The 27,422-nt window shown below is 45.8% G+C and overlaps 1 protein-coding gene across 8 annotated transcripts in view; it reads left to right on the top strand.

The window, feature by feature from the left end:
• Nucleotides 1-25,901, top strand: part of Lars2 (leucyl-tRNA synthetase 2, mitochondrial) — a 183,163-nt gene extending 157,262 nt beyond the window's left edge. For all 8 annotated transcript variants that reach the window (XM_052725662.1, XM_052725639.1, XM_052725633.1 and 5 more), the window contains 7 exons: nucleotides 7,704-7,804; nucleotides 8,238-8,420; nucleotides 9,671-9,840; nucleotides 11,407-11,484; nucleotides 12,587-12,698; nucleotides 16,325-16,452; nucleotides 18,181-25,901. In XM_052725662.1, the coding sequence (XP_052581622.1) occupies nucleotides 7,704-7,804; nucleotides 8,238-8,420; nucleotides 9,671-9,840; nucleotides 11,407-11,484; nucleotides 12,587-12,698; nucleotides 16,325-16,452; nucleotides 18,181-18,360 (952 nt within the window). In that variant the 3' untranslated portion in view covers nucleotides 18,361-25,901. The remainder of the gene's footprint in view (nucleotides 1-7,703; nucleotides 7,805-8,237; nucleotides 8,421-9,670; nucleotides 9,841-11,406; nucleotides 11,485-12,586; nucleotides 12,699-16,324; nucleotides 16,453-18,180) is intronic.
• The last annotated feature ends 1,521 nt before the right edge of the window (nucleotides 25,902-27,422 follow it).

Raw genomic sequence — 27,422 nt, forward strand, 5'->3', positions numbered from 1 at the left:
AACACAGCGACCACGAGAAAGCTGAGGAGGCTAACAGGCATCCCAAGGGTGCTGGCTCTGTAGTGGGGCTGGAAGTACCAGTTTGGGGAACAATGTTGATAGGGAAGTAGAAGTATGTTGTCTGGGCAACTCTTGGAAGGAACAGAGGAAGGGAGAGAGGACATTCTTGATGGCCCAGAAAGCAATTGGATGGGATTTGGGAGAAGGCACTCTAAACACGGCCACATTCTTTTCCTTCCTTATACTTGGGAGGGGTCTGGTACAGTTTGGGTCAGTGGTGGCAAACAAACTAGCTTTCCACCATTACACCTCAGTGCCCAGTTCTGCACCAGGCCATAGAAGGCACCCAATAAATGCATGTTGAATGGATAGATGATACACTTACCATAATAACTCTGAAACTTCTAGTACAACTGTACTTGTACTTAGATTAAATTTAGTGTCTGTTCTCATTTCTGAATTAGTGGGGGAGCTTGGACTAACCTGGAAATGGCAAAGATCCCAGCACTTGTCTTCCTCCTTACTCCTCGTATGCTTCAGTGCAGATGAAAATAATCTGCCCCCAGGGTTACAATTGAAGGGGCCAGGAAAAGGCTGAGGCAGAAGAATCAGGGCCTTTCAGGCACAGAGGCCCAACCCACCTTCCTGCTCTTAGAAGGCACCACAAGGATGCAGGAGTCTCTCACTCTCCTGGCTGAAGTAAGCCATATCTGCGTTTATGGGAGAGTCACGTTGATTTGATTCAGATTTGCATGTGTGATTGGTGCAGAGAAATCTGCAGAAGTACTGCTGAGGCTTGGGAGCCTGGGACACCATAGCCAGGCCATTGGCATTCATGCCATTTTTTTTTTAATTTTATGTATATAAGTATTTTGCCTGCATGTATGTCTGTTCACCATAATGTACAGTGCCCTGGAGATCAGAAGAGGGCATTAGATCCCCTGAAACTGGAGTTAAAGACAGTGAGGTGCTGTATGGGTGCCAGGAATTGAACCTGGGTCCTCTGGAAGGGCAAACAGTGTTAATTGCTGAGCCATCTTCTCCAGCTCCCATGCCTTTCCCATGCCAAGTTTTATCATCCCTATGCTAAATTGTTTGTCTGAGACAGTGCCTGATGCACTAGAAGCTAGAGTCTAGATGGACTTCAGAGGTAATTGGGACACATTCATTCAGAGCCTTGGTCCTGGAACACTCCTGTTCTACAGGACACCTGCCAATTATGGGGAAAGGGCCAGTGTGGACACCCTGGAGCCCTCATTCAGAAACTCTTTGAAGTAGTTTTGAAACAGAAAAGTAAATGATTCTGCTAGTAGTCAAGCTAGTCAGGTGGCAGTGGAGACAGAGTGCCTGGAGGTGGGGCCACACTAGGTGCTGTTTCATGTCTGTTTGCATAGGTGTCTGTGTCATGAAGATTCATCAAATTGTACCCACCCAGGGCTAGTGTACAATGTGAGTGCTAATTGTCATTTTGACAGTTTGCTTTAAACAGAGAGAGGATAGGGGAAGAGAGACAGTGAGAGCGAGAGGCCTAGGAGAGACACAGAGAGGAGAGGGAGTGAGAGAGAGGAGTTTTAAAAGATGAGACAGAGGAGTACAGTCTTAAGCTCGCTGGTGAGTTGCAATTCTACACATTCCCAGAAGGTGGCAGTGGTGGGCCACTTGATTATATAGGAAAACAAAAAACAAAACCCCAATGATAATAATAAATAACAAGATCCCAACACCCTACCTTTAAGTCTTTTTTTCCTTTCAGAAACAGTCATTCTGTATAGCCTAGGCTGGCCTCAAACTCAGGACTGTCCTGTCTCAGCCTTCTGAGTAGCTGGGGTTTCAGGTATGCAGCCAAATGCCCAGTTCCCTGAGTCTTTCTTTCTTTTTTCTTTTTTCTTTTTTCTTTCTTTCTTTCTTTCTTTCTTTCTTTCTTTCTTTCTTTCTTTCTTTCTTTCTTCCTTCCTTCCTCCCTTCTTTCTTTCTTTGTTTCTCTCTCTCTCTCTCTCTCTCTCTCTCTCTCTCTCTCTCTTTTTTCTTTCTTTCTTCGATACAGGGTTTCTCTGTGTAGCACTGGCTATCTTGGAACTTGCTCTGTAGACCAGGCTGGCCTTGAACTCAGAGAGCTCCACCTGCCTCTCTCTGCTTTCCGAGTGCTGGGATTAAAACTATGTGCCACCACTGCCTGGCCTGGTCCCTTTAGTCTTAATGCTACTGATTTTAATCACTCTAGACATGTTTTTGGGGTGCTGGGTGTAAATCCATGGCTTTGTGTGTGGTAAGCATGTTTTGTACCACTGAGCCACACTTCCACATGCCTGAGTTTCTTTCTTCTTTCTTTCATTTTTTTTTCCTGTTTGTTTGTTTTGAGACAAGGTTTCTGTGTAGCCTGGCTGTCCTGGAACTCACTGTGTAGACCAGAGTGGCCTCAAAGTCACAGAGCTCCGCCTACTTCTGCCTCCCTGGTGCTAGGATTAAAGACGTGTGCCACCATGCTCAGCTCCTGAGTTTCTCTTAAGTGTGACTAAAACCAGTGCCTGGTGTGAGAGAGGAGTGGGAAAACCTCATGCCCGTTGAAGGGGTGCTGGCACCTGAGACGGGAACAGAACACTGAATAAGCACAAGGTAAACTTGGCCTAATGACATGCAGTTGGGTGTCCTCAGATCACCAGCTCACTGGAGGCACCTCTTGGTGCTGAGAACAGTGCCCTTGCTTTGTAGGGTACTACCTCAATTTGCTGTTGGTTTTAAATGTATCTGTGTCCATCCTTTCCCAGACTAGACTGGTTGGTTCTTGTCAACTTGACACAAACCTTGATATATCTGGGAAGAGGGGACCTTTTTTCTTTTTTTAAGATTTATTTAATGTGCATCGGTGTTTTGCCTGTATGTATGTATGTCTGACCGAGTAGGATCCCCTGGAACTGGAGTTACAGACAGTTGTGAGCTGGCATGTGGGTGCTGGGAATTGAATCAGGATCCTTTGGAAGAACAGCCAGGGCTCTTAACCACTGAGCCATATCTCTGGCCCTGGAAGAGAGAATCTTAATTGATAAAATACCTCTGTAAGATTGGTCCATAGGCAAGTAAATAGGGCATTTTTTGAGTAATGATTGATGTGGAAGGTTGCTTTTGGCCATGGTGTTTTATCACAGCAATAAGAAGCTAACTAAGGCCGGGCGGTGATGGCTCATGCCTTTAATCCCAGCACTTGGTAGGCAGAGCCAGGTAGATATCTGTGAGTTTGAGGCCAGCCTGGTCTACAGAGCGAGATCCAGAACAGGCACCAAAACTACATGGAGAAACCCTATCTCGATAAAGAAGCTAAGATAATACCTGTTTACCTCTCTAGTTGACAGTGTGAACTTAGGAGAGTGGAGGGGGGCTAAAAATGAGGCGAACTAAAGTCTCATGCAATATCCAACTTTCTTCAGATCATCAGACCATTTATACCTAGAAGGTTAAGAAGAGTCACCTGAATAAAGTGTACTATCACAAGGACAAGGTTCATGTGGCAAAAATACTTTTTTCTACAGAGGCTGTGGTAGTTTGAATGTAATTGTCCCCATAATCTCATAGGGAGTGACACTATTAGGAGGTATGGCTTTGTTGGAGTGTGTATGGCCTTGTTGGAGGAAGTATGTCACTGTGGAGGTGGGCTTTGAGGTGTTCTATGCTCAGGACAGACACCTCCCAGTGTCTGAGTCGACTCCCTGTTGCCTGCAAGATGTAGGACTCTTCTCCTCCAGTACCACGTCTGCCTACATGCTGCCATGCTCCCCACCATGATGATAATGGACTGAATCTCTGAACTGTAAGCTGCCACCTCAATTAAATGTTTTTCTTTATAAGAGTTTCCATGGACATGTGTCTCTTCACAGCAATAAAAACCCTAACTGAGACCAAGACATATGAATAACAAACAACTGAAGTAAACTCACTCCTATCCACTACACCTGGGAGAAGCATGAAAGCACATTCCAAGAACAATTCTATGTTTTTCTAAGAGTTTTCTCCAAGCACTCAGAATTCTTCTCACACAGCTCCATCCTGGACTGTGTTCCAACAAGTAGCCATGCATTTTTTCCCCTCTGTTTTAAATCTTCCCATGATTATTTTGTAATTAGCTTAAAGTGTAAGTGCACCAAAAGTTTGCTGGAAGGCAAGGATGACTCAGGAACTGAGAAGCAGTGCGTCTTCCGTCCCTCCATCTTCCGTCCCACTGTCCATCCCACCATCCCTCTGGGTACTCACATCTTTGTCCATGAGATGAATATTTTAAAGAAGGTACCATCCGCTGGGCTCAGTACCCCAGGAGCAGAGAAAAGAGTAAGAGACTGGTCCCTACTACTGGGCTAAAGCAGAGGATGGGTGTTCTCTGTGTATAATCACACAATAGGCTAACCACGTGCTTTCAGTGAGGTATACTAGATGCTGTGGATACAAAAGAATTTAAAGCCAACTGGGCTACATGAGTTTGAGGCTAGCCTGGGATGCAGGGTGAGACCCTTTCTCAAAAAGCAAACAGATTGGTTGGAGAGATGGCTTAGTGGTTAAGAGCACTGGTTGCTCTTGCAGAGGACCTGGGTTTGATTCCCAGCACCCACCTCATGGCTTACAATCACCTGTGACTCAGTTCCAGGGAATCCGTTGCCCTCTTCTAATCTCCCTGGGCACCAGGCATGCGTGTGTTACATATACATACATGTAGCCAAAGCCTTCGCACACAAAAACAAAATAAATAAATTTTAAAAAAGTTTTAAACTGCTGTGCGGCAGTGGCACACGCCTTTAATCCCAGCACTTGGGAGGCAGAGCCAGGTGGATCTTTGTGAGTTCGAGGCTGCCTGGTCTACAGAGCGAGATTCAGGAAAGGCACCAAAACTATACAGAGAAACACTGTCTCAAAAAAACAAAAACAAGATCAAAAAAAAGTTTTAAACCAAACAGACAAAAATTTATTAAGATATGTTTTTGAGCTTGATCACTTTTGTGCACACATAGAGGAATCTTCTATTTTGACACAGTAGCATGTTCATTTGGCTCTGTGACATCAACTAATACACTCATTTGCTGAGTGAGACCTCACAAAACACGATACTCAGCATTTCTATTTGAATGTTAACTGTACTGGATTTTTTTCCATCTTTGTAAATGGGCCGCATCTCTCACCATCGTTTGCGGATACCCCTGTGCGCACGCGCGCGCGCGCGCGCACACACACACACACACACACACACACACACACACACACACACACACACACTCATACACTCATCAAAAGGTTTTAGAACAGGAAAGTGGGCTGCATCTCAGGCAGAGCGTGTATTTAGCATTTGAACCTTGAGATTGTGGTGCAGTATGGGATTGACATACACAAAAGTCAGGAATCTTTTGTTTCTGGCCCTCATCTCTCTCAGTCTCTTGGCAGCCTGGTCTGCCCTCTTGAATCTACTAGAAAACAAACTCCTTGTAACTGCCCACCCACAACTGTTGGACAGGGACCTTTGTGGGACTTACTGGGATCACTATTCACCTAAATCAGATGACCTTGAACATAATGTAAAGGATTCTATGGGATTAACCTGCAAGTCTGACAGGTCTGTAGCTTGTCGGGCCCATTTAGATTGCTGGATTTCTGATTCCCTGAGTAGAGACTCCCCCACCTATCCCCTCCATATTAGTGAACTTGCACTCCAGAACTAGGATGTTAGAAGGCATGAACAACATCTTGCTGTCCAGAGCATCATTAGATACTTAGATGGGATGGTGTCTGGAATTACTTGCTAAAATGCGTCAAAATAGAATTGGGCAGATTCTTACAAAACAAATTGAAATAGGAAAAAAAAAGAATTGAATGGTTCTTAAGAATAAACTATTGTGGTGAATATGGTGGTGCATGTCTTTAATCTCAGTATCCAGGGGGAAGAGGCAGACAGATCTCTGTGAGTTCAACACCAATCTACTATACATAGAGAGTTCAAGTCCAGCCAGTGCTTCATAGTGAGACTTTGCCAGAAAAGGTGTGTGTGTGAGGACAAGGCTGGAGCAATGGATGGCTCGCAGTCAGAACCCTGGCTGCTTCTCTGGAGGACCCACCATGCCTGCCTGCCTGCCACCATGTCCCCCACTGTGGCGTCGTGGACTCTGACCCTCTAGAATCATGAGCCCCAAATTAAATGCTTTCTTTTATAAGTTGCTTTGGTCATGTTGTTTTGTCATGGTAATAGAAAAGTAACTAGGACACATCAGCCATTGATAGCTGCCTCTGCAGAGTGAAATGGGCCAGGAAGAACAGTGTCTTTTTTGTTTTTGTTTTTGTTTTTGTTTTTCGAGACAGGGTTTCTCTGTGTAGTTTTGGTGTCTTTCCTGGATCTTGCTTATAGATCAGGCTGGCCTCGAACTCACAGAGATTCACCTGCCTCTGCCTCCCGAGGGCTGGGATTAAAGGCGTGTGCCACCACCACCCAGCTCAGAAGAGCAGTGTCTTAGTTAGGGATTCTATTGCTGTGAAGAGCACCATGACCATAAAGAAAAACATCTAGTTGCAACTGGCTTACAGTTTCAGAGGTTTAGTCTATTATTGTCATGATGTGAAGCATGGTGACATGTAGGTAGACATGGTGCTGGAGAAGGAACTGAGAGTTCTACTGTAGTCAGACTTTCTTTTGGGCCACCAGCTCACAAAAACGACATGGAGACTTGTAATTATGAAAGCTCAGCCTTAGTTTATGCTTGTTCCTAACTAGTTCTTATAACTTAAATGAACCCATATCTATTCATCTACGCGTTGCCACGTGGCTGGTGGCTCTTACCTCTCCTCCTGCATGCCTTGCTCTCTCTCTCCATCCAGCTAGTGACTCCTCATTTCTTTTTCCCAGAACTCTCTGTCCCCAGAAGTCCCACCTAACCTCTTCCTGCCTAGCTAATGGCTACTCAGCTCTTTATTAAGCCAGTCACAGTGACACATCTTCACACAGTGTAAGGGGATATTCCACAACATTCTACACCTGGATTGGAGGACAGCAGGAAGTGAAAATGAATCACTGGCCTAGCATGAGCTTCTGAAACCTCAAAACCTGATCTCAGTGACACACCTCCAAAAAGGCCACACCTACTTAAACAAGGCCACATCTCCTAATAGTACCACTCCTTATGGGCCTGTGGGGGCCATTTTTACCCAAACTACCACAAACAGGTAGATAACACTTAGATTTTAACAGAAATGATCTATTCCTACCCAACTTGTAAGATTTAAACTTTAAAAGAGTCTAAGCATGTATGTACTATGTTAAGGACCCTTTACAAAGATAGCCTTCAGTACTCTCTCTAGGCCCTCTGTGCTGGACCTGATGGGCAGCTGACGCTGTGTGACTCTTATATTTTCATGCAGTCACTTGATTCCATCTTCCCATTAACACCTTGAGGCAAGTTTCTCTTGCTGTCATGTTATAGGTTGGCATACTGGACACCCAGAGCAAGCAGGTGACTTTTGTGGCTCATAGGCCTTCCAGATCTGAGGCCAGTGCTCTTTCCACTTCTCCTCTGGAAAGTGGACCTGAGCTTAACCTTGGCTGCTGCTGTGACTTAGTATTACTACTGTATCCAAGGAGCCTGCTTTCAGGTGTGTCTGTAGAGATGATTTCTGCATACCTTGTGTCCTTGCTACTCTACCTCCTCCCCCGCTCCTTTTATTTTCCTGTGATCTTTCCTCAGGGAGCCTTTCCATAAACTGCTAGCCCAAGGCCTCATCAAGGGACAGACATTCCGCCTTCCATCTGGACTGTGTCTGCAGAGGGAGGATATAGACTTCACAGGTAAGGTGGGCCCAGCCTGGCTGGAGCTGGTAAGAACCAAGGCCAGGTCCAGGAGCTCTTAAGAAGCTAGCATCTGCTATTGGGTCCTGGCTGGGGGCAGAGACCAAGACAGATCCTGGTCATGCCTCTGCAGGCTGCTCCTGGGACTGATTGTCCCCTCCTACCCAGCCCCATCCTGTGTAACATAATGTTTGTCTGGGCATCCCCCCTTGTCCAGCCTTGTTTGACAGTCTGTTGCTGGACAGAGCTTCAGACTCAGAACATGGAGTCTTCCAGGACCTTTTCCCACAAGGCCTCGAAGTACAGCTCAAAATATGGGACCTCCACCCTGCCCACTTCCTTGGCCCCTAAGAGAAGCTCTGCTTCCCTGACCTCCTTGTTCAGGACCCATTCAGAAACATGCATTGTTCCTAAGTATTCTTTTGGCATCTAGGTCCTGCTCCTGTTTGTGCAAAAACAAAAGAGAAGTTAGAGGTGACATGGGAGAAGATGAGCAAGTCCAAACACAATGGGGTGGACCCTGAAGAGATTGTGGCACAGTATGGGATTGACACAATCCGGCTCTACATCCTCTTTGCAGCCCCTCCTGAGAAGGACATCTTGTGGGATGTAAAGAGTGAGTCTTCTTCCTTCTGCTTGCTTCCTCTGCAGTCTGCCCTGAATTCTGAAAGAACTGGGGAAGGAATTGTCTTACTGGAAATATTAATGGAGAATTCTAGAAGTCATCTTGTCCAGCCTGGGTCCCTTTGGTGGGGAAGGGAAGAGAGGCTCCCACTATATATGCACATTCCCAGTCCTCACCCTATACTTACTGGCAATAGGGCCCATTGCACGCTCTGTGCTGATTATAAAGTGAGGGCTCTGGACAACTGTTACCTTGAAGACTGAGCACCTGTGTTACCCTAGGCCTGCTGAGCTGCAAAGAGGCAAGTCTTCTTTCCACGTTCCCTGAAAGTTTTTTCTAGAACAGAGTCCTCCTCCCTCACCAAGATGATGCCTGAATCCTGGGATCACATGCAAACCATTAGCCACTCCCTGCTAGCCTCACTTCCCCTCAGGAGATTGATTGTCTTTCTAGAGCTTTCATTTTGCCCTTGAGATCTGCATGGAAGTGGATGTGGGAAGTGAAAGCCAGTGCCTGTAGAAGGAGTCTGTTTTATCTCAGGATTGGCTGGTTTTCTCACTACGTCTTATGGCAGTGGGTCTGGACAGTGGTGACAGATATCAGTCCTAACAAACTGCCTTGAAGAAACAAAGGCAGGACATGCAGAACAGTTTGGGCACTAGCTCAGCTTTCTCCTTTCTACATGAGCAAGTCCCCATATCTGCTTCTCACAAGCCTCCAGCTGTCCCTGCTGTGTCCTCACTCTTGAGAATACCCAACCCAGTGGCCACAGGTTCAGGCAGATAAGTGACCCACACTTATTTGGTCAGCTGTATGACCCAGGATCACCAGGTGGGCTGTTCTGCTTCCCCAGGTCTAACCACTAGACTTGGTGAACATGTTTGGAATACATAACACACATATCTGGCAGGGTTGTTAGCTGACCTTGCACTGTGCCCTAAGGCTGTTCCCAAGCATGCAGCCATTGCCACTGTTACTTGTGCTCGTGAGATCCCAGCTTCACGAATATGTCTTCAGTACTTTGTTGACCCCAAGGCATGTCTGTCAGAGTAAGCTTGCTGACCCAGAAGGTAGTATGCTCATCCCAGGGCAGGTGGCAACTGCTAAGCAGCTCTGCTGCCCATGCTCAGAATATCAGGGATACCAAAAGGGGTTAGGGAGGACTCTGGAAAGACCATGGGGCTTTTCTCATTCCTTCTTATCCGTGCTCTTTCTTTGTCCTTGATTGCCACAAATTGCAGCTGATGCACTTCCTGGAGTGCTGAGATGGCAACAGCGGCTGTGGTCCCTGACAACACGATTCATCGAGGCAAGGACTTCCGGGTCAGTCCCCCAACCTCAGTTATTGAACAACAAGGAGAAAACCAAAGCCCAAAGCCTCTGGGAGTACAAAAACTCAGTCATAACTCAGGTCAGAAGCCACAGTCCGGGGGTAGTTGTGTCCCTCACTCTGAGGGAACCTTTGCCCAATGGTCTATTCAGCCTTCATGTCCTGAGGGCCACAGTGGATCTTCTTTCTTTGTGAGGTGGCCCTGATGCCTTGATTAATTGCTGTCATTATTTTGGCTGTTTACTGAGACTTCCTGATGGAAAGAGATGCTCTCAAAAAATGGCTGCCCTCCCTCCTTGTCACCTTCTTCCACCTAGACCTCAGGAAGCCACCTATTTCCTGTGTCTCTGGACTTGACCTGCAGGAGGAACCAATCTCTGATGAGACATTGCACATTGTGTTAACAGGGGTGCAGAGCTGAAAGAAACTTTCTCATTTTGTACATGAGTTTAAGACCCAGACAGGTCAGATGTCTTGCTTAAAAGCCTAAAGCTAATGAGGAACTGAGCACAGATTGGGATCCAAGCTCCCTTGTACTTATTAGGAGTTCTTCCACTTGGTTAGTTTGGTACACAGTGTCCAAAGCACTTATTTTAGGTTGATTTCCCCAAATACGAGATTTTGTTTTGTTTTGTTTTGTTTTTTTTGGTTTTTCGAGACAAGGTTTCTCCATATATTTTGTGGTGCCTGTCCTGGATCTTGCTCTGTAGACCAGGCTGGCCCCGAACTCACAGCCTGGCTCTGCCTCTTGAGTGCTGGTATTAAAGGCGTGTGCCACCACTGCCCGGCCGAGGTTATTTTTAATGAGTATCTGATAACCCTAATTCTTCTTAGGCTAATTTTGTTTTCACTTGCTAATTCAGTGGTTGGTGTAGGTTGGTGGTAGACTGTGCCAGGGCCTGGGTTCCATTCCCTGAACTAAAAAGGGAAAGGTGCTAATTCAAGCCTGTGAAGTCATCCAAGGCCACTTATTGCCAGGACTGTAGCTCAGATGACATTAATGGCAGGGCAGGATTTTTGTTTGTTTGTTTTCATGACCTGAGTGAGTAGCTCTGGTTCTAGCATGCTCATCTAATGGCATTTCTTCCACTTTATTTCTATTCTCTGTGTAGACGGAGTCACCGAGGTAATCTGGGAATCTGAGTGCTGCTAAGTGTTGCTCTCATACTGTGCATTTTCTTTCTGGAGCATAGGTCAGATAATTGATGAATTGTTTCAACAGCTATAAACTCTTGATATCTTACAGGTGTGTCATCTCCAGGCCTTGCTCTTGCTAGATGAGTGACTTACACTGATCTGCATCACCTGCCTCTCATGTCTTTATCCACTGTTGTCCTTATGCTGCTCATCAGCAGCTCCTGCCTCCTGTTCAAGCAGCTAACATTGTCTTCTTAATTGTAGGAAGCAACATTGTCTCAGATGTGGAAAGAAAGTCATAAGTAGTAGAAACAGCATTGACTTTGAATTTAAAAGTCTTTGAGCTCATGAAATCTAATCATTATTCAAGATAGTAAATATATTTATAAGTATCTTTTATTATATTCGGTTAGCTTCTTGTTTTTTTAATTATTTACTTTTATTCTGAAAAGCTAAGAAGAATTTATGAAGAAAGTGAGTAAAAAAAAAAAATCAATTTTTTACCAACAGGTAACCACCCATTTCACAGAGGACTTTGCTCTGAATTCTGCAGTTTCTCAGCTGATGGGACTCAGCAGTGCCCTCTTGGTAAGTAGCTGGGCCTCAGTAGCTGAGGAGGGAGGGTGAAAATGTTGGGAACATTTCTTCCATAGACACAATTCTAGCATACTACTTCAGGGTTTTTTGTTTTTAAAATATTTATTTATTTATTATGTATACAGTGTTCTGTTGGCATGCATGCCTGCAAACCAGAAGAGGGCATTAGATCTCATTATAGATGGTTGAAAGCTAGCATGTGGTCACTGGGACTTGAACTCAGGACCTCTAGAAGAACAGCCTGTGCTCTTAATCTCTGAGCCATCTCTCCAACCCCAAGGTTTTAAAGGTTATCTGAGCAAAGCCGTTTACTTTTTCTGAGACAGGGTCTTACTATGTAGCCAAGGCTGGCTTTGACTTATGATGGTCTTCCTGCTTCTGCCTCCCAGCTTAAAGCCTTTTTATTTCCAGTCTTTTGTAAGAGGACATGGAGGCCCAAGAGGTTAGATGCCATGTCTGAATGAGTAGTTGCAAAGCCAGGGCCAGGCTTAGGCCTCTCTCTGTTCTAACCTTCATCCACTACTGCCTGATTTCCTGAATGTATTGGGCTGTTTCCTTGGCATTATGGCATTGTTAATGTTTGTATTTGCTTAACCTAGATAGAGCAAAGTTGTTACTCCCATTGACAAAAAGAGTCATCAATTTCAGTGCCGCTCATCTTTTTGCTACATGTGACTCCAGTTTTTCTTGACAAGGGAAGAATTTGTCAATAATTGGTGGATAGAGAGGAGCCACACCCTAGAATTCCACAGTGGAAAATCTTAAGAGGCAGTTCTCTGCATTTTTCCCTGGGCCACAACACACAGGAAACCTTGCAGAGTGCTTACAAGTTTTGACTTTGTTCCCAGAGCAGATTTTCCTCTCTTGATGAGGTTTAGCCTCTTCCTCTGTCAGATGAGGTACAAATCCTGCTCTTGAAGGGCAGTTGTGAGCACTGAGTATGTGGTCTGTGAGGGATCCTTTGGCCTAAGCAAGGAGGTAATGAAGACTGTCTCTCCCACCTGCTGAGCCGCTGGATTCTATTTCATTCATGGCCTGTCTTACTCCTTCTTATTTTGTACCTCTGTCTTAAATGTTCCTTCCTCTCCCTTAGCAAGCCTCTCAGAGAGTGGTTCTCCACAGCCCTGAGTTTGAGGATGCTCTGTGTGCCCTGCTGGTGATGGCTGCGCCCATGGCTCCTCACATAACCTCAGAACTCTGGGCAGGTATGTAAAAGGGTCCTTGTCTAACTAGTTACTATGGAGTAGCATTTGCCCAAGCCTTTTTATAGCTCAGCAGATGTCTTGGTCAGAGTGCTGTTCATCTCTTGAGGGTTCAGCTGCTGTCAGTGTGTGTGTGTGTGTGTGTGTGTGTGCGCGCGCGCACGTGCACGTGCACGCTTTGTTGTGGGTGTGGGCATGTATATGCTGTGTGGAGGTCAGAGGACAACCTTGGGTGTCAATCCTCATCTTTCTACCTTGTTTTGAGACGGGGTATTAACCACTGTGTAAGTCATGTTAGCTGGCCTAAGAGCCACTAGAGATGCTCCTGTCTCTGCTTTCTGTCTCCCCGTAGCAGCTCTCTTAGACTACAGATGCTTGGGCTCTTGTGTCCAACTTTTACATTGGTTCTGGGCATCCAAACTCAGATCAACAAGCTTGCTCAACAAGTGCTTTTATCTGCTCATCCCTGACCTGTCTTCGTTGTGAACTCATGAGTTAAGTTCAGATTTTATCTGTTTTGGTATCCAAGCCACTTCCACAAATATTCATTCAGACACCAAGTCTGCATCCCACCAGGCCCTCTGACAGTCTTTGTTTTGTTTTATTTTTTGTTTTTTATATTTTGTTTGTTGTTAGTTTCTGCTGTTAGAAATTGAGTCCAGCTTTGTGCATGCTAAGTACATGGTCTACCACTGAGCCACACCCAGCCTCTGATGCAGTGTGGGTGTTGTTCTTTTCAAAGCATGTGAGCAAATTCGTTTCTCTGGGAAAGGTCAACATGAAGTGGCCTTGCTTCCTGTGTGTTTTCTTTGAATTGCCAGGGCTGCTGTCAGCACAGACCCAGGCTCTCCTGGCATACTCAGTGGAATTAGCTAGCACAGACAAGGATGGGGAGATGAGGGCAGAGACAGGCCCAATAATGCCACCAGGAGAGGTCTGCCTTCACAGAAACCGTGACCACCACCCCCAACTTCCCAGCAATCACTGTGGGCCACCAAGGCAGCCTGGCAGCCTGTGCTCAGGGAGAGATGGGAGAGGTTTAGTTTTGTTTTCTGCAAGAAGGTCAGCTCTCCAAAGGTGGGGATGGAAGGGGTGCAGCTGGCCCTGCGTGCTAGCCCTGCGTGCCAGAGCTTTGGCACTTACCTCCTGCATTCAGACTTACCCTGTGGACCTGTCACCTTGGCTATGTTGTTGTATTTGCCATGCACATGTTGGGTATTTTCACTTAAAAGAGCCAAGTGGCAAAAACCTGTGCATATGCAGGGTCCTGAGCTCCACACCACCACCCTCACCACCCCACCCCCGCAGCCAAGCCACATCATCCAGGGAAAGCCTGTTGAGGCACTGTACCTATAAATAAGCATCCTGATTACACCAGGAAGTCTGGGCTTCCTTGTTTTTTCAGTGGAATGTATGACAGCTTCTGTCCAGAACATTTTCATCCAAGGCCCTTTCATCTCCTAGGCATCCTGTATGACTTCCATATAGAGGTTTTGGAAACCTTCCCACTATATCTGGGTCACAGGACAAGCCACCACCAGCTCAGCAAATAAAGACATGATTGTCTGTTTTCTGTGACCTCCATCTCACTTTTAGAGAAGGAAGAAGTTGAAATATTTTCTACATTTGCCAAAAGGCCATCAAGACCATTGAGAAGTACGACAGCTCAGACCAGGACCAGCTGGGCACCAGGGGGAGGTCATGTCCTGTACTTGGGCTGTAAGGAGGCTTCACTTCTCTGCCAGTAACTGGCAACAGGGTCACCAGAGTGTCAGGTAGGAAAACTTAAAGCTACAATGAATGAATATCCCAGAGAGACAAGCACAGCAGAGGCCAGTGGAGTAGAGTGCATCAGCACTACTCAGTGGCTTACCCACAACTCAGGCTTACTTAAAGACTTAGTTTCAGTTGGTGAGAAGAAGGGGAGCTTGTGGTGGGCATAAAGAAGAATAAGGCTGATCCTCTGTGTGTGTGCACACGCATGCACACGTGTTTGCAATGCTGGTGTCAGACTCAGGACAGTGTTCATGCTAACAAACATTTCTTCATTTCCTCACTGAGGTGCATCCCGGGCTTTTTTTTTTTTTTCAGTAAAGGAAGCAGTATGTGTTGATTCATATTCTGACCTTGGATTTCTACCTCCTTGTATACATATATTTTGAATATCTGAAGCTAATGGTACCAAACCAATCCCAGTATAATAATATTTTGAAGGAAATCAATAGGGAAGGATACTTTATGCAAACAACCTGGGTTTGGAAAGTATACTTTGTGATTTTGAAGATAGTTTCTTTATATTATAAACAAAATAGATTGCTACTAAATTTGAAAGTTAAATGGGGCGGGGGGATGAAACCTTTCAAAGAAACCAAAAGAAAATTCTTGAACTGATTTCACAGTATGGAAAAACTCTATACTTAAGTAATTTTCAAACTATGAAAGAGCTGTGAGTGTTGCTGGGTGGTAGAGTACTTGCTTAGCCCTAGTGTCCATCACCAGCACAGCTGAAATATATACATACATATGTATGTACAAAAGCAATGACTGCTTCTTGTGTAAAACCTATAAAACAGTGTTTTTAAAAGAGGGGACAGGGGCTGGAGAGATGGCTCAGCGGTTAAGAGCACTGACTGCTCTTCCAGAGGACCTGGGTTCAATTCCCAGAAACCACGTGAAAGCTCACAACTGTCTGTGACTCCAGTTCCAGAGGCTCAGAAACCCTCACAGATACACATGAAGGCAAAACCACCAATGCATATAACATAAAAATAAGTTATTTTAAAAAAAGAAAGAAAGGGGGGTCTTGAGGTACAAATTAGTAGTGGAGCATATACTTAGCATGCTTGAGGCAATGGGTTCCATTCCTAGCCCTGTCTCTGGAAGAAGACTGGAGAGGGTTTATACCTTACCACCTTCATGTGGCCTACCCTAAGCCAAGGGTCCATTCCTAAGAGAGAGCCTGTGAGGCTAGAATATGTAGTAGGGTGAGAGAGTTCCCAGGAGGGCTGAGAACATCCTTCTGTCCAGTGCACTTATGTGAAAAAGAACTGGGGACAAGATTTTGAGACCAAAGGCCAAGATACTCATGGCAGGAAAAGCTGTGAGGACAGCCTGTACTTGGGGGCCAGTTCTCAGGAAGGCATTCCTTCCCCAGGAAAGGGGTAACCCCAGAACACTGGCAGCCTTGCTTTTCCACTAATTTCAGAGCACCATGTCCATCCATCCGCACATCTCTGCTTGCTTTTTATAGAAAGGCTGCCTGAAACATGGGGTCACAGACCAGCTGTGGGAAAAGGTCAGCTCCTCCCCGTGCACCAGTACACCACTTGACCCTCAGGCCCTAAGCAACCTTCATTTCTACCCCACTGATCAGCCGTATAGTCATAAGAGTGTCAAATAGGAGAAGGTTTTAAAATTTACAAGAAATCTCTGATACTGGCACAAGAACCCAAGACAGAAGCCAACAAAACAGAAAGCATCAGCACTACTCAGAGTGGCCAGTCCACAATCTTGTGGAAAAACTAGTGTTATGGCATCACTAGCTTCCTCAAAAGGCTCTAAGCCAGGGCACCCTGTTCATGAACCCCCTGTGTGTTCAGAGTGGCCTGACCTGTGCCTTTGTGTTGTAGGCCTGGCGCTAGTACCAAGCAAGCTCTGTGACCGTTATGCCTGGGATACTGGTGTGCTGCTTCAGGCCTGGCCCACTGTGGACTCACAGTTCCTTCAGCCGCCGGATATGGTGCAGATGGCCGTTCTGGTGAGTGCCACCCATAGCCATAGTGCTAGACTGTGGTCTACAGACTATCCCTCTCCTACCAGTGACCCATCAACCCACCCCCCAAGCCAGCCCTTCTATTTGACCAAGCCCACAGCACAGAGGTCTGTGTTCCCTTCTCTGTTCCTTCACTAGATCCCAAAAGCATGCATGTAAGCTTCCACTCTCAGAGCCTGGAAGGACCATCAGCCTTACTGGTGCCAGCGTCTTCCAGCTGCAGTTAGGAGCACCTGGGTAGGGTTAAAGGGGCGGGGTGGGGGGACACATGGAAGGTAACAGACATCTGTCAGTAAAAAATACTTCTGTTTGGCTGGAGAAATGGCTCGGGAGCCTTGGATGCTCTTCCAGAGGACCTGAGTTTGATTCCTAGCACCCACGTAGTAGCTCACAACCATCTGTAACTAGAGTTCCAGGGGCTCTGCTGCTGTCTTCTAGCCTCCACTGGTTCCAGGCATGCATGTAGTGCACAGATATACATGCAGGCAAACCACCCACTTACATAAAATAAAATTTAAAAAAATTTAATACCTCTGTCAAACATATTTCAGTAAAGCACATAAAACTCTTTTTCCCCTTTTATTTATTTTGGAGGGGTGGTAAATTGGACCATTTTCAATATATAAGAGTAATGTAGGAGCAGAAGTTCAAGGTTCAAGTTTTTTTTTTTTTAAATTTTTTAAGGTTCTGGGCTTGAACCTAGAGCCCAAGGCATTCTAGGCAAGTGGTGTCTTGCTAAGCTGCATCCCAGCCCTCTTTTTACTTTTTACTTTAAGACAGGGTCTCAGAAAGTTGCCCAAACTGACCTTGAGCTTGATCTGTAACTCAGGCTGGCCTTGAACTTTGACCCTATTGCCTCAGCCTCCAAGGTATCCAGAATTACAGGCCTGTGCCACCAGGCCCAGCAAGAGTAGTTTGTTTTGTTTTTCCCTTGAACCTTTTATGCAAAAACTAGACCCCTGTAGGTTCCCCACTATGCAGATTCGATTTGTTTAATATGAGACACATTTCTAGAGACATCTGTTAATGGCTTAAGTGGCAAAAGGTAAAGAGACCAGGATAGGCTTTTTACCTGATCCTCTGGGTGGCAGATGGAGTGGAACTAGGTCATTTACATCCAAATGTGATTTTACTTGCTTATCAGAGGATACACCATTCTTAGTTAAGAACACAGGCTCAAAGAAGTGACTTACCTCATTCAGGTCTGTCCTGACTCTAGGCCAGGCACGGGCTAGGTTATAGGGATGCAAAATCAAACAAAAGCCAGGCACAGTGGTTTACTCTGATCTCAGCACTTGAGAATCTGAGGCAGGAGGACCACTGTAAATTTGATACTAGCCAGGAATTTATGATAAGACTTTGTCTTGACAAAAACAAAAAATTCAGTGGGACAACAGGGTCCCTATCCTCATAGAGCTTAAAGCCCAGAGAGATAGAAAAGCATAAAAGAAGGAAAAGAATAAGCAAAAGGAACATGTATTGTGGAAAGTGCCAGCATCACATCCACCCTGGAGCTGAGAAGCAGCACATCCTCTGAAGCCTGGGGTAGAGGAAGGCCTTCTTGATGCTTCTTGAGGCCCCACTGTACTTGCACCAAACCTGAACTACAGGAAGCCCATGTTTAGAAAGAATACTTAGCTCAGGAGTTGGAGCACCCTCACAGCCTGCCTCCCTGTGGACCCTCCTCACTCTCTCTACTCTTTTCCCTCTCAGATCAACAACAAGGCCTATGGCAAGATCTCTGTGCCCCAGCAAGTTGCTCTGGACCAGGACAAAGTATATGAACTTGTTCTCAAGAGTGAGCTGGGCATCAGGCTACTACAGGGGAGAAGCATCAAGAAGGCCTTCCTCTCCCCCAGGACTGCCCTCATCAATTTCCTGGTGCAGGAGTGACCAGGGCTGCAAGGACCCTCCTTTTCTGCCCAGATCAAGGAAAGGAATGTTAGCTTAAGAAAAGAGAAAAGATAAACATCAGGGGCATTGGCCTCTGTGCCAGGACAGACTGGAGTCAGCAGGGGCCTGTGTCCTGAGGCCTGAACTTGGATGAGAATGGATGTGAACAAAGAGGAACAAGGGGAGAAAATTCATTTCGTTATCCCATGACCCTCCACTCCCACTCAGGGTGTGAAGCTACCAGAGATGCTGCTGGGAGGGGGCAAGGAGAAAAGCAAGGCTGGCAGGCAGCCGGGAGCTTTTGCACCTACCTCAGGTACTGTCAAGTACCTCTCAAGAAGTCATGTAGACTAGATGAGCCATTTAAGAGCCTCACAAAGGTCAGGTGTACAGATGGTGCTGGCTGGGCTTTTGACTGACAGGATAGTAAAACCCCTTCAATATATGCTCAGTGTCTCACTTGTAGAACTGGACATGGACACTGGCACCTCTGCAAATTGTTCTGCGTATGTCTCCAGCACCTTTCAACTGTGTCACACAGGTCTCTTCCGCTCCAGCTGGATGGCCTGTTCTGAGATTGATGTACGTGCTCTGGGATAGGACTCCACTTCAGAGCCTGAACAAAAGGACTGTGTCATTGCCTTTGTTTCAGTGTGTAGAGTGTGCTCTGTGGTGAGTGAAACTGTTCTGAACCCCACCAGAGCCCCATCACAGACCAGCAGGGGTTTGAACCCCAGATGGCTCACATGGGCCTCAGATAATGATACCACTTGTCAGCAGTTTGGCCCCAAGAGTGTCACCAGCAAAAGCAAAGTTCCTCAGAGAGGAGTAGAATTGTTGCTTCCTGGGTGTTAACCTAATGTGTCCAAGCTGCTATGATTTAGCTGGAGACAGCCAGGAGTGGAGCCAGCTCACCAGTAAATTAGACAAAGCTGATTTTATGAGAGTCATTAATAAAGTGCTCTTACAGACATGGCCTGAGCAACGGCTTAATACTTAGTTGTGGGGAGGAGAGAAGAACCTAGCCATGTTAGGATGCTGAAGCTCTGTATCTGTAATCTGATGTCACCCAGAGGTGGCTGTCATTGTTTCCTACCAGTCAGATGCCTTTTAGTGTCATAAACGTATATTACTTTGAGACATATCTGTGATCTTGGAACAGCCCTATATTCCAGTTCTAAGAGTTAATTGGGAGCAGACCAATGTCCTTCACCATCACAGGCTCTGGCTCTGTGCCACTTCCCTGGAATACCTATGGTCTGTCACCTTGAACCCACACTCCATACAGATGTTCTCATCCGGGCCCATGAGCAATAGAGGCTCATGCACAGGGTCTTGAGCTTGATACTGTGCCTGGTCTCCACACCTAGAAATTATAGTTTAATTGTAGCCATCATAAAGGATTTTAAAATGTTTATAAGTGAGGCTGCTGAGGGTATAGTTCAGTGGCAGAGTGTGAGCCTAACATGGCAATGTCCTATGTTTCATCCCCAACACAAAAAAGCAAAGCAACTCTATCAAAGAAACTATGTGGTAGCACACTTGTAATCCCAGCATATGAGAGACATGAGGATCATGGGTTTAAAGCTATCCTTGGCTTCATTAGACTCTGTCTCAAAGAAAAACTACCAGTGATCCTAATAGACAGCAAAGTCTGCAAACACTGGATTAATGAATGTTTCTGAACCATTAATTTCTGCCCAGTCCTTTCTCCTTCATTTTCAACTTACCTGGGATGAGTTTGGCCCAGTACCATGAGGAAGTAGAGTTGGGAGAGATTGGGGCCAGAAGGGAAGGCAGACTTCTGGAGAGGTGTTTTAAGAGAATCCCCAAGCTGATACAGGTGATGGTCCCATGACAAACAGGAGCACGTGAAGGTAGGGTGAGGGCTTGTGGCTGTTTTGTGTTCTCCAGGAATGAGATCGGTGACCTTGATGAACTAAGGGTAAGATGTCCTTTGTTGGGCGTTATCTGCCCCAAGCAGTCGACTAGTAAATTCTGTAGGCTGCTGGGCTGACACACTGGGCGTTGGAAAACATTCTCTCCAAGAAGATGAAACTTGGAAACATGAGCTCATTGGTACTTCCTAGGAGACAGTAGATATGATGGAACAATTGGACAGAAAATTGCTCCCTGTGTGTGAGTGCATGGGGTGGGGTGTGATCTTAGTCAGAAACTAATTATCTCAGTTTCCACAAAACCCTGGAGGGTAGGAATTATTCTTCACAAATATGAAACAAAACAAAGCAAAAAAAAAAAAAAAAAACAACCCACAACAGGCTCAGAGGCTCAGTAATTTGCCTAGTTTTCAAAGCCAATATGTAGAAGTGGCAGGGTGTAAACTCACATCTGGCTTCTCTTAATGCTGTCCTACTGTGTCACCGGGCCTTCACCTAAATGCCCATCTCGATTGAAGTGTGGCATGATGAAGTGTCAGCCTTCTCAAAAGTCCGGGAAGTTACAGCAGTGGTGCCTGCTCCACTGGAGCAGACGGTTGGTTGGTGAGAGGCCAAGAGCCTGGCCTAGGTCCTGTAGGGCTAGGATAAAGGTTGCTAACTCCTGGGAGATTAAGGCTTCAAGTGGATGAAGGTTATTTCTTTTGGAGAAGTGGATGAAGAGAATTTGTGAGCAAGAAGAATTGTGCCCTACATGGATCCTGCCAGAGTGCGCATCTGCCAAAGAAAATGAAATTGGCTCCCAAGACCAAAACACTAACTGAGGTGGTACACTGCCCATGAAGTCCTCACCCAGCCAGAATACACTCCTTCAGAGAACAGGTCAGTACTAGTATGAGCATCTAGTCAGTGGAAGAGAAGGCAGCCAAATAAAGACAGCTTTTTAAATCGCGACATGGAAATTTTCTCATAACTAAAAGCAAGACACCCTAAACAATGTGATCCTAACCATTTGTTTTGTCAGGCTCACTCTACAGCCCAAGCTGTTTTGGAACTGACAGATCTTCCTTCTTGCCTCATCCTCCTGAGTACTGGGATTCCAGACATGCATCACCATAATTTTAAATTTTTATTTATGTGTATGTGTGTGTGCCAACTTGTCTGTTTGTATGCCATATGCCTGCAGGTAGCTGCAGAATCCAGAAGAGGAGGTTGGATCCCCTGGAACTAGAGTTACAGGAGGTTGTGAGCTACCCTGTGTGGGTGCTGGGAACTGAACCTGAGTCCACTGTAAGAGCAGCAAGTTCTTTTAAATACTGAGCCATCTCTCCAGCCCCACAAATCATTTGATGAAGGCCTTTTCTTCTGTTTATGATTTTGTATTTCCTTATTTTTTTGGTCATCAAGTATTTAAAAAATAGATATCAGTATGTGTAATATCAGCCCAGTGTGGTGGTGTATACCTATAATCCCAGCATTGGGGAGCTTAGGCAGGAAGATGGTGTGTCTGAAGCCTCCTGGGATACTAAGTGAATGAAGAAAAACAACAGTATGATGTTGTGAAAATACACACAAATCAGGAGCCTGGCCCCTTGTATTACTTTTTCTTCTAAGTCAGGGTATCCAGCTCTCTGGGAATATGGGTACAGTTAGGGAGTGTTTCTTCCTGTGTGTGGAACTGAATCCAGAGAGTCACAGCAGAACTTGAAGTCAGCATTGGCCTAGGTACTAGGTCTGAGTAGGGAGGAGTTTTCTCCCAGGCTAACCTTGGGGTCTTATAGAAGGTGCTCCTGTTTCCCTAGTGAACAAGGCCCTTCTGACCATCTGCTAGCAATCAAGACTGTAGATGAGATCAGAAAAAGCCCTTAGCCTGTGCCAAGACCTACTCCCATAGCTTGAGACAATATGGTGAGTTATCTTGAACTCCACTCCACAAATATCCCAGTTACAGCACCTTTGGCAGAAGCCTGGTGCTACTTCAGGAGCATGAGTGGAAGTGCTTCTCAGTGGAAATCAGTCACACCCTGTAGCTCATGAGAAGATGGAGGGGAGGCCAGTGAGAAAGCAAGCAGAAAAGAGCTGCCTGCTTCGTGGGTGGCCAAAGGCTCATATCCAGGTTGATGAATTTGGAAAATGGAATCTGAGATGACCAGCAGTGACCAAGGGGGATTCCCCTGGAGTATAGTGGGTGGGGATGATCCTGACAGGACAGCTGAGGGCAGGACAGGCCTGAGACAAAGGCCTCAGATCCACATCTGAGGCCAGTGACCTCCCAGAGTTGACCCTCACCCTCATCTACACCCTTGGAGAAGGAAGGTAGTTACAGAAATAATGATCACCCCTAAGGGATGAGGCCAGGCCTGCTGGAACTCAACACCTATGACTCACCTCCCTAACCCTCACATCCTGAACCTGAATTCCAGTTTTTGTTCAGCCTCTGGAAGAACTTAGCCAACAAGCACTTAGTGTCAAGGTGCTGTTTCTTCTGTTTATGATTTTGTATTTCCTTATTTTTGGGGCTGTGAACTCTGCTGACAGCAGCAGCAGTAATTTCTGTCTGTTACTGTGTACTGTGTGCCAGGCTCTTTTTTTTTAATCACATAAGGGGCCTTGCTCAATACCATACAGAGAAGAGGGCAGAGCCATGTTCCAGCTCTGCTCCAATGCTTTATTAGAGCCAGCCCTGCACCTGGATTTCTCAAGGCATGCCTGATGTCTAGATTCTGTCATGTCCCCAAGCTACCCCAGGGCTTGTCGAGTGTATGTTTCTCAACCTGTGACTGAGAAAGTTGGTCACTGTTGATAAACAACCTAGCCGAGCACACATGAACCTGAGACTCACAGTCTGAGAAGTCTTTACCCCTGGCAGACTGAGTGAGTTTCCCCTGGGCACTGTTGCTAGGACTCAGACATCAGGAAGTCACCCTTGGCTGCACATGCTACTGAGAAAAGTCTGTGAAAAGGGGAATTGGAAAAGTTGGATGGGGCTTGCTAGCAGTGCTTCTAGAAATTTCCCTAGGACATCCTTTCCACAGACACTGAAGAGTGTATCTGGGATTCCTAAAGCATGGCCTGCCTCAGAATCAGGAGACTGGGTCCTAAGAGAGGGATCCCCTTCCACGGGCATATTGAGAAGGGTGTGTCGGGGTGAGAAGTGTTGGTGGCACTGCACTGGAAAGAGGCAGGCTACACTGGGGGATGCCACTCCTCAAGGGTAAAGGCAAGTCCTTTCCACTAGAAAAGGACAGAGGGATTTTGTCAAGTGGCATTGGGCAGAACTTCCCACCATAGTAAAGGTCACAAACAGGCTGAGCTGAGCACTGGGAGCATAAGTATCACCCTGTGTCCCCATCATTAGTGATCAAATTAGTTGTCAGTAAATATTGTTTCCAGGAAATAGCTTAGTTTAGGCATCAGTTAGTCATCAGCTCCTGGTTACTGCATTAGTACCCATGAGTCCTTAGCTGCACTAACACCTAGCACCTAGCATTCTGTTCATGCCTCCACTGTCAATCAGTCATCCTCAGATTCAAAGTGTTGGCCTCTGTGGGCTAGAGAGATGGCTCTGTGGTTAAAAGCTTGCTGCTCTTGGAGTTAACCTGTGTTCGATTCCTGGCACTCATGTCAAATGACTCACAGCTACCTGTAACTTCAGCTCCAGGGGATCCAGTGCTGTCTTGTGGCCTCTGAGGACACCTGTACTTAACTACACACACACACACAAATAAAGAAGGAAAGAAAGAAAGCACTGGCATCATCAGCCAATACTTACTCCAGTGTCTCGCACAGCAAACATCACTCCTGTCAGTCTCACTCTCTGGAGGAGGGAATGGGGTTAGGGCTCCATTTTATGAATTCCAGCATGCTAGAGAATGTGGAGTCCTAGCAGCTACTGTCTGTAACCTCTGGCTTTGAGGTTGCCAAAGATATTCCAGTGGTCCACAGAGAAGTAGGGAAGTGGAGAGCCAGAAGGAGATAGATTGAGAACTAGATCTCAAATTGCACATGGCCCTTTTGCCTACTTCCTCTTGGCAAGAATCCAGTCAAAGAGATCAGCCAGTTTCACGGGGCTGGGTTACTGCTCCAGCAACAGTGCCGCACAGGAGGGGGAGACCCCAGGCCTACCACATAACCATTCTTAATTTTCTAAGTCTTGTTCATCAATGTCTTTAGTTATCTTGTAAATACCTAAAGGATCTGCTGACACTGCTTAACCAACACCTTCTGAGTGACAGCCAGGTACCAAATGTCTAAATCTGTGAGAACTGCTGAGTGTGGTCTGAAATAGCTGTATAATCAGAGTCCTTTGGTGTCTGCCAAACTGGACTACCCGCCCTCCCCTCTGGCTTAGACCCCATTCTCCGTCCCACAGAGATGTGTGACATAGACGTTCTTTGTGCTGATCTTGGCACCAGGGGTTTGCTCTTTGGTCCCCAGTCCTCCCACTTTCTGTCTTTCATGAGACCCATATATTGGTTTGTGGAGATAATAATGTGGAGTGCTAGGACTTTTGAAAGGTATGGAGACACCCTTCAGGAAAACTGGGAAATCTTTCATATTTCTACTTCAGAAGGGGTGTGACTGTTTCTGCAAGGTAGAAGTGGTTCACTTCTTTGAATGCCTCTCTATGTGTTCTAGTCCTCATTGCACTCCAACACATACATGTGGCATTACACACTCATATATATACACAGCACCACCTACACATTGTATATTCCAAACTACATATGAACACACCATATACATCTAATCATACTTGTCTCCTATAAACACACAGCCCTCCACACCAGACACACACACACACACACACACACACACACACACACACACACACACACACACACACACACACACAGAGAGAGAGAGAGAGAGAGAGAGAGAGAGCGCATACCACATACATTCCCCCAATCCCCCTTCCCATATAGCACACCACACACAGATCACATATATGACACATAGCAACTTTTCTTTGGGGAAAGTATATGGTGATTGGGTTTTGTTTCTCAAAGAAATGCACCTCCCACCATGTTCTTGGTGTGGGAGGGCAGTTAAATCTTGAGAATTAATAGAGTCACAGCTGTGAGGTAAGTGCCCAGTCCAGGGCCTGAGGGATGATGGAACAGACTGCTCCCTGTATCCCTATGTGTTCAGATAGAACAGTACTCCTGCAGTGTTTGTATACAAGTGCTCCCATCATCTGAGAGTGGCTGGACCTGACCCTCACCTCTAAGAGTAGTTAGTTCTGTCTATAGGCTCAGACCCTGAGTGTCTGAAGGTGACCTGGATACTACTAAAACTCTCTCCCTTGGATAGAGAATTAAGATGCTAATGAGACCTGTAATGCATGAAGTTGTTTGTACAATGACATGCACAGATCATGCACAGATACAGCATCTGAGGAGAAGCCCATACTATACCTATGAGCCAAAAGGGACATGTTCTATTACATGAGAACCCAACTGTTCAGTGGGGTTGTTTGAGCTACTAACTCTATTGTGGAATATTATTTTAAGGTGTGTTACATTTGTTTATTCTGTGGAACATTTGTTTAATGATGCAAAGATGTGTTGCATTCTTTTATGTTGCATTTGTTTAATTCTGTGCCTGTCTAAAACACCTGATGGTGTAATAAAGAGCTAAATGACATTTTGTTTGACATTTGTTTAATGATGCAAAGATGTGTTGCATTCTTTTATGTTGCATTTGTTTAATTCTGTGCCTGTCTAAAACACCTGATGGTGTAATAAAGAGCTAAATGACCAATAGCAAGGCAGGAGAAAAGATAAGAAGGGCTGGCAGGCAGAGAGAATAAATAGGAGTAGAAATCTGAGAAGAGAAGAAGGAGCAAGAAAAGGAAGAGGACACCAGGGATCAGCCACCCAGATACAGCCAGCCACGGAGTAAGAAGAAAGGTATTGAGAATAGAGATAATTAAAAGCCCAGAGGCAAGAGGTAGATGGGATAATTTAAGTTAAGAAAAGCTTGCTAGAAATAAGCCAAGTTAAGGCCAGGTATTCATAAGAAAGAGTAAGCCTTCTTATGTTTATTTGGGAGCTGGGTGGCAGGCCCCCAAAAGAGTAAAGAGTAAAAAAAACAAACAACAAACTCTCTGCTCCAGCCTGTTCCTCCCTGAAGTGTCTGTTTCTGTTACAGCTATGTCGATATATAATCTTTTATCTGGCTACTCAAGAACCTGGAACCCCCTCCCTGCAGGCACACCATCGAACCACATATTTGCTGATACAACTCCACCTGCCTTTGCGCTTCCTTGTTTGTCTCTAGCATGCTCCAGGTTTAAATGTCACCTCCACAGAGTTCTTCCTCAACTGTATGCTCCTTGGCCATGCCTTGTTTCTCCTTCTTCTTGTCCCTGAGAAGTGTATCCTTTCTTCCTTGACACAGCCAGAGAGTGACACCTCATCCACTCAGCAGTTTGATGTGTATCTGCTTCTGTTATCTGGGTATGCCACGGGGCAGCAGCAATCTGCCTTGTTGTGGTGGTAGATGCAGTCCCGAGGAGATGCTGGATAAATGCTTGGAAGTGAAATGCTGTCCTGTTCCCAGTTCTGCCTTCTGGGGCTCTGAATATTCACACTGAGATTGATTAAAGCAGAGCTAAAACGCTGCCATCAACCAACTGGCTCCTGGGCTAGGAATTTATATTCTTTCTTCTAAGGCTGCCTTGAAAGAGTGCTACAAACTGGGTGATATACACAGCCATCCTCTCAACCTGCCTGAGGCCGCGAGTCCAAGCCAGGGTGAGCCACCAGCATGAAGTGTTGTCTGGCCAGCTGTTGTCCCCTTTAGCTTGAAGCTACATCCCTCCAGTTCGAGTATCACCTCATACACAAATGAGAAAGAATGACTTTCTGAGGTAAGTTAGACCTCAGCCCATGGCGGGAAAGTCACATTGCGCAACAACTTGACTTTTTGGTATCCATATAGCTGGCAGGACCATCCAAGAGCAGTTAGGTTCAATATGACCAACCAAGAAGACCACCAACTGCCATTTGCTTCCTCACAGTGGCATTCTACATCTACCTGGCAGAATTGCCTGCTCTCATCATGTACGTGGACCTGACACCATAACACATCCAGAAAACTGTATAAAACAGAAAAAGGAAGTAAAACCTCATTCCAGGTAACCCAGATCCACTCCTGGAATTC

This window comes from Peromyscus californicus, unplaced genomic scaffold (genome assembly GCF_007827085.1).
Source record: "Peromyscus californicus insignis strain IS unplaced genomic scaffold, ASM782708v3 Scaffold_11__1_contigs__length_118956290, whole genome shotgun sequence".
NCBI classification, from domain to species: Eukaryota; Metazoa; Chordata; class Mammalia; order Rodentia; family Cricetidae; genus Peromyscus; species Peromyscus californicus.